At 37.6% G+C, this 20,866-nt stretch overlaps 2 protein-coding genes across 6 annotated transcripts; one reads left to right on the plus strand and one right to left on the minus strand.

Annotated features, from left to right (window-relative positions):
* Nucleotides 1-1,414: 1,414 nt before the first annotated feature.
* gdf6a (growth differentiation factor 6a) lies at nucleotides 1,415-7,474 on the minus strand. Its single transcript, XM_060869870.1, has 2 exons — nucleotides 7,029-7,474; nucleotides 1,415-3,858 (listed from the first exon to the last, which is right to left on the minus strand). The coding sequence occupies exons 1-2, from the start codon at nucleotides 7,372-7,374 to the stop codon at nucleotides 2,963-2,965; spliced, it is 1,242 nt and encodes a 413-aa protein (XP_060725853.1). The 5' UTR covers nucleotides 7,375-7,474; the 3' UTR covers nucleotides 1,415-2,962.
* Nucleotides 7,475-9,609: 2,135 nt separating this feature from the next.
* Nucleotides 9,610-19,968, plus strand: sybu (syntabulin (syntaxin-interacting)). Of its 5 annotated transcripts, none has more exons than XM_060869873.1 (8): nucleotides 9,610-9,842; nucleotides 13,044-13,101; nucleotides 13,245-13,422; nucleotides 13,559-13,759; nucleotides 16,679-16,781; nucleotides 17,141-17,290; nucleotides 18,071-18,223; nucleotides 18,317-19,968. In XM_060869873.1, exons 2-8 carry the CDS (start codon nucleotides 13,078-13,080, stop codon nucleotides 19,494-19,496), a joined length of 1,989 nt encoding a protein of 662 aa, XP_060725856.1. In that variant the 5' UTR covers nucleotides 9,610-9,842; nucleotides 13,044-13,077; the 3' UTR covers nucleotides 19,497-19,968. The 5 variants fall into 5 exon arrangements, with proteins under 5 accessions (XP_060725856.1, XP_060725854.1, XP_060725857.1 ...); XM_060869871.1 differs by having other exon boundaries at nucleotides 9,619-9,842; nucleotides 18,068-18,223; nucleotides 18,317-19,965; XM_060869874.1 differs by having other exon boundaries at nucleotides 9,619-9,842; nucleotides 13,251-13,422; nucleotides 18,068-18,223; nucleotides 18,317-19,965.
* The last annotated feature ends 898 nt before the right edge of the window (nucleotides 19,969-20,866 follow it).

The raw sequence follows: 20,866 nt of genomic DNA on the forward strand, positions 1-20,866 counted from the left end.
TCCCTCTGCCAGGCATCTGGTTATAGCATTTCAAGACACAACATTTAAATAAACAGCAATGTCTTAAGATACATTCCAAGCCAGATGGAGACTAGGGATGTGCCATCTCCTCATAAATGCACAGAACACCAGAATGCACTGAGAAACTGAAAATGATAAACTCTTCTGTCCATTTTCCTAAACACTCTTGAGATATCCAACATTCCTGTCTCAGTGCACTCTTCAGCAAACACAGACACTATTCATTATATCTTAATCAAATCTGGAGTAAAGACAATGAAATGCCAGTATTACAGTCATGCTTTTTTTCTATTTTGGAAATAGAAATGTAAACACAAGTTTTGTTGGCGAACATATGCATCTTTTATTGAACGATTTGGTACAATGCTTCTCTGCTTTTCTGATAAAAAGCAGAAAGGATACTAAAAATTGTGTGAGGCACTGAGAAGCAAAGCTTACTTTTCAGTTATCCTTTATGTAACTTAAGGTTTGCATGGATTCATGTCTGGGCTTTATTTTTTACAGCATTTGTGAACTGAGCACTAATTAATTATTTATTCTGACATGTGTGGATTTATTCTTGAAGTGTCTTTCTAGATCCTATTTAACACTCATAATGCTATCACCAGCATTATTCTTTTGTAAATGTCATTTTCTGTTGCAGTTTAAAAGCTGTGTTTAGCACATTTTTCATCATTGACCAAACATGTGTAGGATGACATGATACTGTACTGGTATGTGGACAACATATGCCATTTCAAAGCAATTTTCTAATTGCTTCCAGGCCAAGGCCAGCCACCTATATGGAAGCAATCCATGCTTTTAAATCTTTTCATCTGTAGATTGGGAAACATTACAGTGTTAAGAAAACTTGACCTGTGGATGGTTAATTCATTGAGAAACAGCCTGTTGAGCGTACATGCTGCCTCACAGTGCTGACAGCTGCTGGATTTCTCTCACATGGCCATATGCTGTGAGGTCACTGCACAAGGTGCAGGATGGTTTTAAAAATAAAAGATTTATTTGTCAATCTGATCTACCTGGATTGATTACTGGATTTTGTATTGAGAATTAACGATTGCAATGTTTTGTAAAGATTACCTAGAGTTTAAAAAAGTACTTTTTTTTTTTAAATCGTTTAGAATCAAGGATCGATGTGGAAGAAAAAAATGTCATCACTGTTTATCAGGTATGATATCTAAAAATATAGTATAAAATAACTTTAAATAGAATTTTATACACCATTCTGTGAAAATTATACTAATTTAACCTGGACAATGTATGTGGTATAGGATGATCGACACAGATCTATACTAGTCACTAAAATAACTAAAATTTAAATAAGTGGTGATTTTCTAAAAATATTTCCCCCTCACTTATTGTGTGTTTTCATGAGCCACTGGTGACACACAAGTAACTCATTTTCGGTTTTATTAGTACAGTAATAGTGTGGATTATTATCCATTGATATATTGTATATAGAATTGAAAAAGAAAAAAAGCCTTTACACTCTAATTGAATGCACCTCAAAACTTCAACTCTATGCCATAATGAGGTAGACATCGATATTGGTATTTCCACCCTCAGCAAGTACTGAATACATTTTTTTTTAAATTATTAATTAGTATCACTGTAAAGAAATACGAGATTATCATGAAACTCTGTACATCACAAATAATAAAAAATAATTATAGAATAGAAATTATTTGAGTGCATTTAAAATGTACTTTTACAAAGAAGCGTGGCTGGTCATTTCTCCACTCCTTGCGCCTTTTAGTTTTTAACTGTACACATATTTACAGCTCAAATAAGGAAGAACAGTGCATTCGAAGCTAATGTGCATTTAAATAAAAATCTCTCTCGAGTCTCTTTTCCCTCATCAGTGGGTCAGGCGCGGGGGAAAGGCTCCGGACAGTCCGCTACTGTGAAGTGCATTTCGGGAATACGCGCGCGCTGATATCCTTTCCTTTTCTCTCTCTTTCTCAGAGAAGAATTTTTTTTTTTTGCTGGTCCACCTTTGTGTCCAATATGAGGAGCTCGTCTTCTGGACTTTTAGCAGGCACCGTGAGCCCGCAGTGTCCAGGCACTTCTAAATAAAGTTTACCCAAGTTTTTTTTTTTATAATTGGTCTCCCGTGCATGGAACAATTTCATGTTTTTTTTTGATGATATCTCTCTCTCTCTCTCTCTCTCTCTCTCTCTCTCTCTTTCTCTCTCTCTCGCTCTCACTCTTTCTCTCTCTCTCTCTCTCTCTCTCTCTTTCTCTCTTAGAGATTCCCACGGACGTTTAGAACACAAAATTTTGGCAAATTACTGTCATCACTACAGGAGCTATTAATTGTAAAATCTGTGTAATATTAACGCATGCGCAGACCGTTCTCTAAAACAGGACGCAGGCAGGCAAAGGCACCACGTGACCTTGCACCGGACCGTAATGAAACACGGAGAGCTCAGACACATTTACTGGCTGCGTTTGAACAGGTGCCCAACACCCCATTCCTTTCAGTCCGCATAGATAATGGTGTAACAAAATCCCCAGTGAATCCTGTCCAGACGGTTATGCACAAAACCTGCCTTTTGTTACCTTGGGCTACTTGCCGGAGAGACAAGAAAATCCTACTTTAAGCTTGTTTTTACGCATTTCGATATGTGGCTAATGGGAAAGTCTTTAGGCACTGTGCAAGCTATAATATGTTGATCTAATGAAAATAGGGGTTCTGTACCATTATAGAAAATTAGGTTCCTGGTAGAAAAGTGTTCGGTGTCATAGTGATGATAGTTTAGAGTTCACGTATATAAGAACATAAGCACTACAGGTTTTGGCAAGAAATGACCATGAAACCCTATGTGGCCTAAACACGTATTTTTGTTTTGTAGGAGCTTTAACTTTATTCTGGACACGGGCTCGAGTTCGAGTGGCCTCTACTTCAAGTGTGTTAAGCGTAAATTCCCGTCGTGCATTGCTACCTGCAGCCGCACTGCTCTACAACCATGTCCTCGTACTGTTTGTAAACGACGTTATTGCCGGAGTCTATATACAGTATACTGATGGGGCTTAGTTTGGTGGGCACGCAGCAGCTGGGCGGCGTGCTGTTAGGGTCCATGGAGTTCATGAGAGTTTGGATGATGGCGTGGTTTGTGGGCTCCAGGTGCGACCTGAGCGGGAAATCGCACATGCCCTCGCAGTGGTAGGCTTCATAGTCCAGGGGCGCGATTATCCAGTCGTCCCAGCCAAGCTCCTTGAAGTTCACGTGTAGCGCCTTGCGGCTACACCTCGACTTCGATTTTTTGCCGTGTCTCTTGCCGTGCCGGTTGCTCAGCGCAGTTCTTCGTCTCCTACGCGCTTTAAAGTGCAATCCGGTGTCCTGCTCGGAGCCGCGAGAGCCTCGAGCCGATTTGATTTTTTCCCGCATCTCGTTGAATAGGTTCTCCCTCTTTCTTGAGCGCGCATATACCACCAGGATGGCCTTCTCTCGCTGCGCACGGCCGCGCCTTTCAAAGCCTAATGACCTCAAGTCCGTTTCAGCATCGGTCTGACCTACAGTGGCCTTGAGCTCCACACACAGCTGACTCCCGTGAGGCGTCGAAAGTCTGCTTTTAAACATATTCCACACGTCCAAAACCTCCCACTCCGGGTTTCGGGCGTCGCGCAGAGCCACGGAGCTGCCGGAATCCAGAGACCTGGTCGAACCGCAGGACGCCAGCTCAATGTTGTAGAGACCCGACGGAGAGGACAGCGCGTCCTCTGGGGGTTTACGGAGGATCCTCAGCTCCGCTCCCACCAGCTCCTCTTTGTCCGACAGAGTAGAGACATCAAACACATATTTCTGTTTTCGCAAAGGGGAATGCGAGAGCTCGTCTGCCAGATAAAAAAGAAAGGAAAAAAGAAACTACTGTCAGTATCGCCAAAATAACGAACACTTTAGTAAAAAAAAAAAAAAATGCACAAATACACCATAAAAATAAACCTTATTATTATTATTATTATTATTATTATTATTATTATTAGTAGTAGTAGTAGTAGTAGTAGTAGTAGTAGTAGTATCATTATTATTATTATTATTATTATGTAGAAGATAGGTTGCTTCGTTCTATATTTAGCAGTGCATTCTTGTTTGTTTGTAAAGTTAAAATCACTCGTGTGTCACGTTAGACCAACAAAAAACAGGAGTTTATCAGCTCATAATTACAGGTACAAATTATAACATTTTATGCGCCTTTCCCAATAAACACAGAAAATTATCAAGCAATTTTTACAGCCAAATTCTTCCGTTCTATTTTTTTTTAGGTTTTAACGAAATCTGTAACTGTTAGACCACCTAGGGAAAAAACACAGTGTACAGTTTAACTAAGAAATGGAACCAAAATGACAAAATCACATTGACCTGTTACGTTTTAAACCGAAGACTGTGTTAATGCGCTGATGGAGAGACTGCGCAAGGCAGCAAGAAAAATGGCGCAATGTGTCGAGAGTGTAACCGAGCAATACACACTTCATGCGTTGTCTCCCAGGAGGGAAGTCGGAGGCCTACTTGTACATAACCACACGAGCAACGCCATGATGAAATTGATCTGATAGTTCTGACGAATAAAATATCGTTTCAGACTAACCTGGAGGATGAAAACAACGTGTCAAAATCAATAAAACTATATCCCATACTTGTTGGGTTGATTTACAATACACTATAATAATGTTTTTCTAAGTCAAATAATAAATAAATCATGCTTGTCTAAGTTAATGTTTATTCTTAAACTAAACAAAAGAAACGCCTGCTTTTGTTGAATTTCCACTTATTTTACCCATTAAAGTAAAGAGAACAGGTCCTGTTTGTGTGTGTGTTTCTACACAAGTTGCATCATTGCAGCAAAGGAAAACGGTGTGTTTATCTCTGTTGCTATCCGCGTATGGCTTGCATTAACTTTTAAGACTTGAAATAAATCGAATACAAAGTCAACAAATAATTAACAGTTCTGCACCCCTACCCCGTCCAAAAAAAGACTTCAACGCTAATATTTCACGCTCTCTGCCAACGATAACATTTTCGGTGCAAAAAAATGCGTTGCCTGATTATTCTGACTATAAAAGTTATTGCAGTCCCATTTGCAGAGTTGCACAGGCATTTACGCCATTAAATGGGAACAAGGACCGTTTAAACAGATTTTTAGAAGATTTAAAAAATTGATAACCGACCGTCAGACAAACAAATCCTCTACTGTCCCACTTACAGCCGTGCGCATTATTTGTCCAGATATAATTTGGAACGAGAGAGAGAGAGAGAGAGAGAGAGAGAGAGAGAGAGAGAGAGAGAGAGAGAGAGAGAGAGAGAGAGAGACCATCTGCGTTTTAATGAGTTACTACAAGTGCCAAAGGTAATTTTCAAACATTTCATCCGCTGGTTTTTGTCCAATCTTGCAACTATAACGACGTAAACGTCCCTGGGAAATATCTGCTTTTAAAAAGAACTGTTGTCGTTATTTATTAAGACTTGTGGCTTATGATAATCAAATATTCAACAACATCCAGCATTCAGTAAAGTGTACTGAGAACAGTATACATAAATATATGCAAATATATGCTTTTAATATATTTGTAAACTGTCCTGTTTGCAGTAAATATGTAAATATGCAGTCCGGGACCACTTCAATCAGTGCACCGTGTTTTAGTGTGCAGTTAAAGTCTTGTCAAAATATGAATTTATGGCGTCTGTCTTGTCTCCGAAAAGAAATGCATTCAGTGGTCACATCACCGTGTTCTGAAAAACCTTTCTGTAGTGGACCAAAAAGTGGCAACATGCAAGAAGGTAAAAACCGTACGAAAAAATATAGAGCTTTCCCTGAAACTTCTTTGGCTGAGCTCGTTCATTACTGCAATGCAGAGACAGTGATGGTTATAGCGACAATTAAATCAAATCAACTGCAGTGAGGGGTCCACCAGTGGGTCACAGCCAGTGACACAAAATCACACAAAAATATATGGTTTTTCCCCTTTCTTTCTAAATGACATCTAATGGATTGTGTAATCCTCTGGGAATAAAAACAGGCCTAAAAATTAATTAATTGGTTACTTTGGGTAAAATGAGTTTACCCCTAATGTATTGCTCATATAATTACTATATTCTAATCAGGACAATCAGAAACAATGTGCGTAAAATGTTGCGTCATAGTTTTCTTTTACGACATAAATTAATTTAACATATGACATTAAAATACAGTTTTGTATTTCTATGGCTCGTCGAAAAACCTCTCCACGAAGACCTGCAAAACCTGCAAATATGTATCTCTCTCTCTCTCTCTCTCTCTCGCTCTCTCTCTCTCTCTCTCTCTCTCTCTCTCTCTATATATATATATATATATATATATATATATATATATATATATATATATATATATATATATATATATATATACAGTTTATGCAATTTCATTTAAATTAATCGAGGATGCTACGACCAAACCAACTGAACACTGATTATTCTAATTCATTTTCTAGAGAGGCAGTGACTATGAAAGCATGTTTTGGCTGCTTGCACGCTAGAATTCTGGAGGAATGATATATTAACTTCATTTAGAAAATGCCCCAATTAGGGCTTTAGTGTCGTGGTACTTTGCGTCAGTGTAAACCCGATTTAAATGTAGGCTATACGCCCCAAATTCTAAGGCGGGGTTACAATTAGGGTTAAATTGTTCACAAAATAAGATCAATGCTAATATTAAAACTTTGTAGAGGGATTTAAAGGTTCCTACTTATTATATTTTCATATAAGCTTAATGGAATGTTGTTTTACAAAAGTTTTCCATCCAGTACTCTTGGCTTTCTTTGCCAAAACGCTTGTCCTGTCTTAAAAGTAAAAAAAATTATAAATTACAAAGACAAACAAATTGAGGCAAAATGATGTGCGCGACAGGATTAAACTCTGTACTTGGAACCTGGTAATGTGCAAAAATGTCCTACAGTTCTCCCATTACCCCACAATTAAAATGATTAATGCACCAGTGTTCCTTGTAAATGCAGAAAATAATCAGACAAACCTTTTCCCCTGTCTACAAAACTTGTTATGGTATTCGCAGACTTGGAAGAGCGGAAAAAGCTGGCGTTTAGCCCCAGCTTTTCAGCGGCAGAGTAAGTCCTGTATATGGAGAGCATGTAATCGTGTGGCACAACCGAGTTCTTAAAATCATCCCGTCCACTTAGACCGGGGGAGGACGCAAAAACCTCTTTAAGAAATTTGGGTGACCTTTGTCCATCATGTGGGCTCCTGGTCCCCCTGTTCCTTTTCGGCCCCGAGGAAGGCACGATCGCGGCCGACCGGGTGCACGGTAAACTCCACAGGAAAGCCAAGAGCACGCATAACGCTACTGTTCGCGAGGCGTCCATAGCGACAGTGTCCAAAATGTGCGCCGAAACCTTCTCCACAGTGAAGCCGGCGTTTGGGTTCGCTTTTACTCACAGGCGGTGTAGTAAGGCACAGCAGTGACGTGCGCTCGGTTTGCGATCTGTATACGCACCAGAGTTGAGGCCGCCAGAGCCGCTGGGACACGCCCACCCGTCGCGCGCTCACACAATTACTGGAGAAGCCTCTGCCCACTTCTGTCCATCTCAACACTGGGACAAGGGGAAAACGCGCACGAAGGAGGGGGAGCGCAAAGCCTCGGGGCTACGTTAGGTTAAGATTACGACTGGACTAACATAGCTGACAGGGGTTAACATGTCAGAAAATATTCACAGATCTGTTGCACAGGCTGCAACTAAACTAAAAGACGATGCCATGCATAAAGTTTCATTCCAATCTAAAAACAAGGAGCAGTAGCTATGTATTACTCATTGTGTGAATGATCTGTAAACTGCCAGCAACACATATCTAGTCATATTATAGTCACATATCTAGTCATGTTATTTGAAAAACACATGAAAAAAGATAAACATTGATTTTTATTGCTAAACTGTGTATATTGGTATCACTCCCACGATTTTTACATATAAAATCAAATAGTCTACCAGTTAACATGCATTACTTGGATGGCACACCGTGTATATCAAAATAATGTGCAGCTGAACAGTGGCCTTCAAGTGTCCTACGTCTTATACTGTAGCGTTTTCTGGAGCTGCACTGCCCCCTATCCGTTACATACCGACACTATAAAACAGCTTCTGCAAAATAACTTTAGCAGTAACTTTAAGAGTTGAAGTTTTCTGTTTTCAAATTAACCTGGGTCAATATTCATAATGCAGCGTGCTTACTATGAGATTAGTCTATTATTATTATTATTATTATTATTATTATTATTATTATTATTATTATTATTACTATTATTATTAATAATAATAATAATAATAGTAATAATAATAATAATGATTGTTAGAAAAAGAAGAGGAAGAATTATTATTTTCTCATTGTTGTTGTTGTTACAACTAACTAATTAATTAAATAATAAAATAATACATTTTAATTAAATTAGGTTTTGTTATAAACATCAATTTTTAGTTTAAACAGTCTGTGTGATTCCGGTGTAAACCCTTTTATTTTATTTCACTTTTCAGTATGTTCCCATGCACACGATAAGAAATATTTAAAGGAAGGAATAAAATTGTTGGTATAGATAATGGATAATAGATAATAGTGAATACCGAGAATACTAATATAATATAGACTAAAATGATTGTCAGTCACGTTCACAGAAAACATAGTTTCACTAATGTGGGTAAGGTGTCCTTTGGCAGATTTTTTAAATATACCACCAGTGGGCAGTGTTTACCTTAGGTTTAGGTTTACTTTAGGTTTTTTCTACGCATTAAAGGCAAGGGTCTAATCTTGGGTCCGAAGTTAAAAACATCAGTCTGAACATAAAAAGAGAAAGCAACAGAATATACAACAGAAAAAAGTATAACATTTTATTCGATTTATTCTATTGTATTCATTAAGTACTTGCATATCAAATCAACCAAATTTATAAGAGTTATGTGTTGGGTCAGCCCTGAGTACCAGAAGACAAAAAGTATTCAGAAACAACTACTTCTTTTTGCTCAGGGGGATGGACATAAGCGTAATGTGTTCAAAGCTATACCAGAAGCTCAGCTCTCAGAAGCATGACGCCTTTTCTCAGCTCTCTCACTTCAGCACCATGGAGAGCCGACAAACCGCAGCACTGAGTCATTCTGATCATCCTGATGATCATCCTCACTGCGGATACCCCCTGAAATTCTACCTCAACAAACCCAACAAACCTTGCACGTCCCAAAAGGCCAAACAGTATCATTTAGTCTCACGTGTTTATCTGCGTTCTAACGCAAATCATCTGATTGAAAAAAAGCTTTTTTTTAACACAAGCATAAACAAAATCGCCTAGACGTCTGCGATTCTAGAAATATGACATAATTCGTAATGACCTGAGGCATACAAGGTAAAGATTATAAGTGATGTGGTAAAAATGGATCCCTGTGCCCAATGACGTCATGCGCACTGAAGTAAGCAAGCACATAGTCTTATGTAATTGTCTTGCACATGCTGACTGCTAACCTGGTCTTTGCTATCTCCATAGCTAGTAGCTTAAGGGTTATAAAAGCTGGTAGGAAGCAGTAAAGTAAGGGTTAACGCTGGCGGTGTTACATAACCCTCTCGGATGGTGGTAGTATTTATGTCAGGCTGGCAAAGCTGGGAAACTGGTTCTTCCCCTAGGATCTTGTCTATCTATAACGAAAAGTCACCATCTCGTGAAGCGAAAGTGTGAGAGGAAGAGCACAAGGTGGGACACAAGAACGCTTTATACACTACGTACACGCACTGCTTTTCTGAGCTGTGTATCATCAATCTGAAAGCTCGCTAAGAAGAAGACGCCTCTCATACGGCAAGTGTTTTTACCTACTGCGCCACAGCACATAGACATACTGAACACTGAGTACTGTGTGCTTCATTATTCAGCAAGTTATTATCTTCCTTACAATAGGCTTAAAAACAGAAAGGTTATTATGACAATTTAAAAAAAAGTTTATTTTAAAACGTAGCCTAAAATGACTATAAAATGTTCAATCACGCTTGAGAGATATATAAAATCATTGTCCTATTTATCTACAGTGTATCACATATACAGTTTGTATTCATGTTGGACAGTTCACTCTGAGAAATGAAATTATTAAACTGAAGCTTTCCTTTTTGCTTGGCTAAATGTACATTTCTGTGCATTTAATGTTTATACTTGACCTGGAAATATGGATATAGTCTTATAAATCTTATAAATGATTATTTAAGGTACATAAATGAAACGTAATTGTTTTTGTAGAGTAAAGCTATACAGGTACATTGCATCCACCTTTCTATGTGAAGGATACAGCAGATGGTATGTCTTTAAATTCTTTCTGGTAATCACAATGAATCAGCGTATTTAGACTACTAGAAAACAAACTTCCTTTGTTTACAGTAAGACAACAACAGAGATATCACCATTTAAAAGATCTTGTTGTTTAGAATTATATTAAAAGGTCATGATGATGATGATGATGATGATGATGATGATAATCAAACAGTGATTCATTATGGTAATCCATTTAAATTAACAACAAAGTGAAAGGAGAGCTTATTCGCTTAATATAATTATTAAATAGGTCATATTAAACAGTGTTCTAGAATATTGTAGAGTTTCTCATCCACATCACATGACCTATATCCTATCTCATATGGTCTAAAAATAAGTGTAATGAAGAGTAAATCAGTTGGGTCTACTCTATTGTATATGCATGGTGTTAGATTCAGCCAATCCATCCTATCTCTTTAGCTTCATTACTGACAGTTTAGGTCAAATACCAGCTTACAATACACTCTACAATTACTTCTGAACAAGCACAAAATAGCAAATGCTAAACATATCATGAGTCTTCAGAGAAGTGTCACTGAATGACAAACAACAAAATGTACAGTTTAGGAAGGACAATAATGAATGGACCCATGCACAAAAGGGGAATAATTCTAATAAAATAAATTCCCAGAACTGACAACTGACAACGCTAGCGAGACTCTCCTTTTAGTTCTTACAAATAGATAGATAGATAGAGAGAGAGAGAGAGAGAGAGAGAGAGAGAGAGAGAGAGAGAGAGAGAGACAGAGACAGAGAGAGAGAGAGAGAGAGAGAGAGAGAGAGAGAACATATAGTCTGTCTATTCTTATTCTTGTGATTTCTGAATAACAGCATGTATTAGTATTAGTGATGTGATAAACCTCTTATGAAATGACATCAGAAGTAAATGAGCACATTCAGCCTTACATAATCAGCCTATAATCTTTCAGAGGATTAAGATATATATTATGTCCACAATCCTCTTGGGTTGAAAAGTTCGATCTTTTTTGTCAGACCCAGGCAAACATTCACCTCTGTTATTGAGCACTGACTAATACATGAAACAAAACTCCACGTTAACACACCCAGACAAATCATTGCAAACCATACCAAAGATAGTATTTTTGAAAACTGCATTGGAACAACAGTCAAAAACTGATAATTTTATAGACAGAGGTAGTTATTGTGAAGCAGACTAGAAGCCCAAACCTTTCCTTTTCACACAAAACTGACATGTTTTTTTAGTTGTCTATTTGCTAAAATGGGGAGCGCTAACTGTTCTGTGCTAATGAAGGTCAGAGCTAATTACTGGGCCAAAAATAAAATCTAAGTAGAATCCTGAAATTTGAAAAAACTACCTGGCAGAAACATTTGATATGAGTACCTATTGAAAAGGTAGCTGAACTTTTTCAGACTGATAGACCAACATTTCAATCCATCTTTCCAACTTTCAAGCTTTTTATCCAGTTAGATATATCAATAATATCCAAATCCCTCAGAAAAATCTAGTCAAGTTAGATCACATTAGACGCTACCTGACTACCTCAAAACAGTGGAGTAATTCAGGTGTTTTCTCTGCTCCATCTGTCTTATTTCTGTTTGTATGTCTGTAATATCATTTAGTGTTGGAGTGTTACTATGGAGATGTCTCTTAAATTTCAACCAGTTCTGTCAAACAGCACCACCCATATTAAACTGTTTATATGCTGTGTTTGCACGTGCTGTCTTGTACTTTCACTCAGTTGGTGTTTTGCACACCACATTTCAATACCTCACCAAACCGCTGCTATTACATTAATAAGTGTATATATGTTTGCAGGAACACTCTACAATCCTCTATTTTTTCATAATGTACTGTACAATACACAGAATGCACACTGGTCAACGCTATTATGTGTATTTGTATTGTGGTGTTCTGTATTGTTTGTTTGCTGTGACATTTGTCTCACACTGTTTACACTAGGTTGCACACAATGCACTTTATGTGGCTAGGACAGCTTACTTTAAGTCCTTAGCTCTGTGTTGTTCTATGTAGATCTGTGTTTTATGTAACACCAATGGTATTGGAGGAACACTGTTTCATTTCACTATGTACCATATATGGTTGAAATGACAATAAAAGCTTCTTGACTTAATTTGAAACAGGCATCACACGTGACCGCAGGTAAGGGTAATAATATTAAAATTAAATGTTAAGACAGTAAAGTATGTTAGAAAGTCAAGAGGAAAGTACCTGTTTGAGAGAGTTCTCACTACAACTGTTATTTATAAAAGTATCTCAATGTGAACATTTGAATTTACTTTGTCAAAATGGTTGAAGAGAAATACAACAGGGGGAATGGGGAAAAGTGCAGAGCTTTACTCTAGTGTGGTTTTACAATAAAAGTAATGAAAACAAATTCTGGACAAAATGGGCGATTTTAATTAGCAGAAGAGAACGTTAAATGATCAGATATATTATAATTAACTTTTTTTTTTCGAAGAAACATACCACAGTAGCTTTTAAAACCACTCTAAATCCTAATTTATTCAAAATGTTCTAATAATTAAATTTATACATAAGCTACAATACCAAGTCAGCGTGAAGGTTCTTGATTTGATTAAAAGCAATATCTTGAAAGAGATATTAAAAGAAACAAAAGAACAGAAAGAGGCAAATGAACAGATGAACAGATATACATATACAAAATGTTAAATAATCTCTTTTATCCATCACAGGACTACTCCTGAAGTGTGTTTTGACTCAAGCAGAATGGGGCCATTTCAGGAATACAAGGTATGTATTTGCTTTCCTTACCGACAGTGATTTTTTTTCTAGTCAATCTCTAAAGGAGATTTAGATGTAAATATTTAATCAATGCCATCAGTAGATGCTCACTTTTCCACTATTTTTAATAATGAATTTGACATTTTCTTGAGGTGAAGAAGTCATTTGGAAAGGACATCCCTAGGAGCCGCATCCCCCGTCTTATGCTTCAATCTATTCGTCCTAAAGATTTGCAGATTTCTGAGTTTCCATTATCTGAGGATGAAAGCAAAGGCTGTGACATCAGCAGAAATCAGAACAGAACCATCAGTCCTAACAGCTTCTCATCAGGTATGCTGGACGTATCCTAAACACAGACACTGTTACATTTAGTCATGAAGTCTGTACACAATAAGTAGTCGGATCAAGAAATGCATTATTCTTTAACGTTTGCTTACAATGTTGCCGTGTAATCCCCTGGTTTCAGATGACACTGGATGTCCTAGCAGTCAGTGTCCATCTCCTGCTAAAATCAGATCTAGCTCAGACAACAGCTCTCTGGGGTCACCTATACCAGTGAAGAGCAAGGCCAAGGTCAAGAGAGTCAGAGTCAATGTGGTGGCTGAGTGCAATGGCATTAAACAGAAGCACAAGAAAGGGCAACAACAGACTTCTGTTCAGCACAGAGGTGAGTGAAATTGTGCGAGATTTAATCATCTTAGAGCTGCTTTATATAAAAAAACATTGCACACCCTTAAAGGTGTGAATAATGTTTATGAGCAACATGGTTAGAGCTTCTCTTCTTCACATATTCCAGCATGTTAGTGGTCAGAGTGCAGCTTCAGCCATGACACAGTATCCCTACAGCAAGGAGGGATAAGTTCAAGAGCCCAGCAGAGGCAGTGATGGGACTTGAGCGTTTAACCATCTGTTCAGGACCATTATGCTATCACTGCTCTTTAATCACATATAAAAAAAACAACTAATTATCGTTACATATTAAAGAAATCGTTTTTTTTTTTTACTCATCTGCCACTTTAATAGGAACACCTGTAAGTAATCATTTGTTTCAGTTAATTATTGCAAAAGCTCATTTCATAAAATCATGCAGATTCAGGTCATGAGCTTCAGCTAATATTCACATCAAACATTAAAACCTGTGAAACATGTGATCTCAGTAACTGAGCATGCCATAGTTGTTTGTGAAGTATGTAAATACAGAATGGTCTAAAAAACAAAAAGCATCCAGTGAGCATCAGTCGGAATGGGTGGAAATGCTTTATTAATAAGATAGGGCTGAGCAGAATTGCTGGACTGGTTCAAGCTAACAGAATGTCCAAGCTATGTCAAATAACCACTCTTTATATATATCTTAGGAAATGCATGACAATAAACCTTACAACAGCAGAAGATTCTAGTCCTATCACCCAAAAACAGGCAACATTGTAGAAGAAAGCCTTTGCACAGACTCCCTGACCCTGGGCAGTTGAAGACTGGGGAGAAAATATGTGTAACACCTTAAAGGTTTCATAATCTTATAGTAAGTACAGACTGAATGATCATGATATATGCTGTTATGACTAACAAAGGTTGGATAAACAAGTGACCCATTTGCTAAAGGCCACACTTTATTTATTTATTTGTTTGTTTGTTTGTTTGTTTGTTTGTTTGTTTGCTTGCTTGTTTATTTGTTTATAATTCCCTAGGTATTATATCTTGCTCTTCTATCAGATGTACTATTTTTTAATATATCAGAATAATGTTCTTTCATTCTTGTCCAAATCTTAGTCTGCGCTATTATAAACTCTGTCAAAAAATATAATAATGTCCTTGGAATTATTATTATAATCAGTGATCAGGAAGTTATTGTGAAGCAGCTGCACTATGATGTAAGGGTTTCAGAGATGTTTCTCTCAGTTACTTGGACAAATGTGTGTAAATACTCCTATTGTTGAAGTAACATAATTTATATCTAGTAAATACATTAAGTGTAATCATAAAATCATTTATGCAGCCAATAAAGAGGTTTTATTGGTAAGGTTTCACATATTCATAAATCTCACAGGCATTTTGCTGTGTAATTTGGGGTGATTAATGTTTGATAGTCAACTCTGCTTTGAAGCCCATGTTTAAAAATGTCACATTAAAATGCCACTCTTTTAGAAATCTTTTTAGTGCTTCCAGGATTAAACCACTTATGTCACTACCAGATGGTGAAGACTAATGTGTCTTTTGCAGAACTGACTACTACAGCACGCTTTTCTGTGGCTTACTAACTAACTCCTGAAACAAACTTCAACATGTACAGAAGTTTCTTGTTCTTCATAATTAGCACACTAGTGTACTTCCAAGCCTCTACTGGCATTTTGTAGGTGTAATTAAATTCTAAATGACGTAAAAGGTAAATGAGCAGGTTTTCTATGTGAACTCATTCAAAACGATTTCTTCTCTTTGTTCTGCACTGTATTTATTTTCAGCAGCCTTGTACTAAGCCAGGAAATTAGGAGCTCACTTTGACTATTTTAACACCTTAAAACATCATTCCTTCATTTATTTATTTTATTTTATCCATCACAGGGCATCATGCATACACACACACACACACACACACACACACACACACACACACACACACATACCTATACACAGAAACAATTTACAGTGGAAAATCCACTACTTTAATGTTTTTGTGAGGTTGGAAAAAACCCACACAGATACAAAAGGGCTTTTTAAAAACTTTTCCACAAAGAAACTAAGCCCAGGATCAAGCCCAGGATCATGACCGTAAAGCCATGTCACTAAAAAAAAATATTTTCTCTCATTTTCTATATATTAAAAATAAATTATTATAAAATAACATTTATTTGGTCTTATTATTTGTTTGTATTTTCATGTTAATCTAGCTATCCTCTATAAAATTATTACCGATCATTAACAATGTTATCTTTGTTACTTGGAACTCATTTTACAAGTTGTTACTTGCAGCCTTGCCAAGCTAAGATGACAGGTTTTGGTGTACTTAATTGTGCATAGACATAGTGATTGCTGATTGGTGGAGCAGTTGGGCTACAGCTGGCCATCAGTGTAATTAGAAGTAGTTAACTTCTCCTATTGGCTCAATGAAGTGACTAAAGAAAATCAAACTCACTAGCGACACTGAAAGACTGCTAGGTTTAGCAGTTTGTTTTGTTCCCTCACAAGTTCAAAGTCACAGTATGATGGTTTTATCAAAAGGAAAGAGGTGTTTCTCAGGTACTTGTTTATCCTTGTATGTAATGATATTAGGTTTAAGTATTATGAAGCATTTTATATGTACTGTGTGGCATGTTACCGTATGTTAATCTTGTAGAGTTTAGTTTTTTTTCTGGTGTATTTTAATGTGGAGTTTTGTAGCTAGAATGAATAAAATGTTCTGAACTGAGTGATAATGGTCTGGTCTTATGTACTCTGAATGTTGAACATATTTTGTAAATGTTGCTTTTTTCTAGTGCATGTTACATTGCTCGTTACAGGATTTTTGGGGTTGTTTGGTATGGCAGTATGGTAGCAGATAGATGTTGTTTTGTGTGGTTTGCTGAAACATGTAGAACATTTTCATGTTTTACAGGTAGTGAGGCTGACTTCATCTCCTCCAGCAGCACTGGAAGCTTCAAAAGCCGTGGAACTATGGCCAACAACTCCACTGGGAAAAAGAGTTGCCTTTCACACAGGTGAAGTATACAATTTCAGGATTATGGTATCAGTAGGTATGCCTTAATTATCCTAAAAATGAGCCTAACTTTTAACATTACCAATATCACTAGCAGAGCTGTTGGACTCATGTATTCAATAGAACAAAAATTAGTGTTTTATTCTACTTTTAGCATAATCTAGTTCTAGAAGTGCTTAATCGTGGAAAATTTTCAGCATAAATGAAATGCATTAAATAAATTTTGTTAAATTTTAATTTTCTTATCCATTTGTGTGTCTGAATTTAAGATGCTTTACCATTTTTCAAGTCTGCTCTTACAGATGTAATGTAATATTGAGTAATCAGAGCTACTGTATTCTTGTGTTTTCTGCTCTCTAGCCGTGTGCCGCACATCAGAAGCCAGCCTGTGTTGAAGTCACCAGGAAGCCCAACTGCTCCCCGTGATGCAGAGCTGTTTGCCCCCTACACAACACCACCCAAAAAAACACATGCATCATGCATCAGCAACAATTCTAGCCCCACTCCCAGGTAGGACACTGGGCTAGATAGAGCTGTGACTATAAGGAAAAAAAGAATGATTATAGCAAGAGTTATATTTTTCAACATGTGTATTAGATAATCACTCCTGGGAAATGATTCAAAACGGTCATATTTTTGGGTTTTTACTGAACTCTGAACAGTTTAGTGGATCTGTCTGTTTTTCTTTCTTTAAGCCTGGCAGCCTGATAAGTTAATCTATTCAATCAGTACTTCAAAGTTTTTCTTAATCTCAGGGGTTCAGTCATTTTGAGTATAGTTTATTAGTTTTCAGATTATTGTATTGCAGTTTTATCCTTTTTTTTTTTTTTTTAAATAAAGACCACATGTTTATATTAAGGTCTCTGTATATGCAATTCTATACGGTTGATTGGTAATGTCTGTGTGGAGCATTACTAATCAATGTGGTATGTTTTAGTTCTTTCTTTCTGGTGATATTTATAAAAAAAAGATGCAGAGGTTACATCAAGGCAAAACTGAGCTTGTGCTCCAGTCTCAGAACTGCTGCTTAGGGTGTGCACTATTGATTCATCTCTTACTACAGAAATTTTCCAGTCTGATAACGGAGTATACCGTCACAAAGGCTGAAGTGGCTTTTAGCTTTATTTTTGTCCATAGAGACTGTAACATGAAAGTTATGGATCAATTGAATCATTTCAGAACCAGTTTCTGTGCTGTTGAATTATTGCTCAGTTGTATACTGTACATGTGCAGGTTATCTGTTTTGCAGTGATTACAACAATATGACAAAAGTTACATTTATTATAGAAGAACCACTCCAGGGAGCTACCATTCATGTGGTGACAATCATGGCATCAGACCTCCCAATCCAGAGCAATATCTGACACCTCTACAACAAAAAGAGGTGACAATCAGACACCTGAGGACCAAGCTCAGGGATGCTGAGCAAACCACTTCTGATCGGTAAGCCCCGGTGACATTTTTTTTTGTATACCGTATTCAGCTAAGTACTAATTATAAAAACAGCATAAAGGTGACTTGTTTCCCATCCATCAGGGAGTCTGAAATTCAGGAGTTGAAGTCCCAGCTGGACAGAATGCGTGAGGACTGGATCGAGGAAGAATGTCACCGTGTGGAGGCACAACTGTCTCTCAAGGAAGCACGCAAGGAGATAAAACAGCTAAGGCAAGTAGTTGAGACCATGAAGAACAGTCTAATGGAGAAGGATAAAGGCATTCAGAAGTACTTCATTGATATTAACATCCAGAACAGGAAGCTGGAATCCTTACTGCATAGCATGGAACTGGCGCAAAGTGGTGCCAACCTGCATGATGAGCCTACGCTGGACTTTATATGTGACTCTCCAGAAAAGCCTTCTGGAGAGAAGCAAAAAGAAGAGCTACAGGTCAAGGATCAGGCAGAGGAAGAGATGACAGACAGTGGGCTGCTTGTCAGCGAAGAGACAGCCAACCAGACGGACACGCTAGAGCAGGTTCTCATGTCTACAGCTATGGACTACAGCCACGATAGTAGTGCCAAACTCATGAGCCAACCAGGACTGTCCACTCTGATTCAGAGTGCTGCTGAAGACACTGTAAAGAGCTCAAAAGTCTACAAAATCCCAAATCAAATTTACAGTCAACTCAATGCTGATGAGCAACATGCTTCTAGTGAAAAGGCAGTTCAAACTGATGAGTCTCTCTATAACCCTGACCTTCAAACCTTGCTTTTACATCTTCTGAATCTTCAAAACACTGGGCTGTCTTCAAATTTTCCCCAAATGTTACCAAAAGCACAGAAATCAGACCAACATGCAGAAGAACTAATCAAAAACAAATTGCCTCAAGCCCAGAATTTCAGTCTGCTTGAGGGGATGGATCACATTCCCTGTAATCCTGCATTTTCTACAATGCTAATTCCACAGGACCCTGGAGGTTCAATCCAGGGTTCAGAACCTGATATGGCCCCAGGGTTCATGGAAGATCTGGACTTTGGTATGAAGAATACTTACAACAGTGATGGTGCAACTGTGGTAGAGAAAAGTCACTGGAGCAACAACTTCTTGGTTGATCTTGTTGCTGTGGCAGCACCTGTTCTTCCTACAGTGTCCTGGCTGTACTCTCAGCACAATGCAGTTGATGGGCCACCAGTCTACAACATTGCAACTTTAATCCGTGGATGCTGCATTATGGGATTGCACTCTCTCCGCCTTGTCACCTATGGGCCACATGTGTGATGGTCTTTCACGTTTAGGCACAGCTAACAAGAGCACTTAATCTATATAAAATAAGTTTGTGTTGGTACTTTTTTATTTTCAGTTCTGCCACTTTGCACTTTGTGTATAGTTGCTATAATAATGAAAAATGTACTTGTTGATATTGTCTTGTTTATTTCTCCAGAGTTGTATTTTATTGCTCATTGCCCTGATGTGATCATCTTGGTAGGTGATCATGTTATTGTACTGTCCTTTGCCAGCTAGTTCATTTCTTGTGTAGAAATGGTATTGATGGTTGGTTATAATGTTCTTGTTTCCAAAGGAGTAGCCCTGCAGCCAAAGCTTGTTCATTATTGTTTTTGTGAATTTGTCTCCATCAGTGGAGCTTTTTACATGTTTTTGTTACCATGCTGACTCCCTAAACAGTCAATACTACAGCGCACATGACCTGTTTGTGCCTGAGCAATGTGCAATATTTATGTCTTGGATGTGTTAAATATCTATTTATTATTAAAGCATGATTACCCCATTCATGGTTGTACCTATTTATCGTGTTTGGTTGGCTATGCTAAATCACCACCAGGTGTGATGTGTTGTACTGGCATTCCAGTCCAGGTACATTCCCTCCACCTTGTTTTCAATATTTCTGGGTATTCTTAGGATCCACTGCAACTGTGACCAGGAAGAAGGTCATTGAGATGGTGACTTGGAGCTAAACCCTAGTATGTCCTATACAGGAAATGTAACTTAATAGTATCAAGTTAATGAAAATAATAAGCAAAGCATAAAGAACCTGGACAGCTGCATTTAAAAGTAGATGGGATGTACCCTTGGGCAGAGCTGTTAATGTTCAATCCCATACACATTGAGAGATGAAGCAAACATTTTCCATAACAAAGCTTGAGTAGATCATTATCTTTTCAAAAATGTTTGATGCATTTCTACCATATAAACTGGCTCAGTCAGTTATCTGGACAATCTTACACAAGGGATGACGTAGGCTGCCAGATGGGGTGCAACTGTTGTATAACCTGGACCTCATATTATATGATGACTAAAAAGTAAGCTCAAATAAGGACTGCCCTGACACATGACTCATCTGCAGTCAGAGCTGTGATATCAACCATTTACCATTGCAGTCAGGTTTAAATTGTAAGACAAAATGGTGACAATCTGACAGCAGTAATACTGCTATCAGAGCTAAATAGCAGAGCTTCAATTTTGTGGCTTAACCAAAGGCAGACAGCAGTAAAGCCTGAGCTAAGAATGCAGATTTTTTTTTTTTAAGGTTCAGTCCATAAAACCGAAGGCGGAAAGCCACACTTAAAACATGACTCAAGATGCATGCACATGTAAAATGTGGGACTAAATCATGCTTTGATCTTAAAATA

This window comes from Tachysurus vachellii, chromosome 5 (assembly GCF_030014155.1).
Source record: "Tachysurus vachellii isolate PV-2020 chromosome 5, HZAU_Pvac_v1, whole genome shotgun sequence".
NCBI classification, from domain to species: domain Eukaryota; kingdom Metazoa; phylum Chordata; class Actinopteri; order Siluriformes; family Bagridae; genus Tachysurus; species Tachysurus vachellii.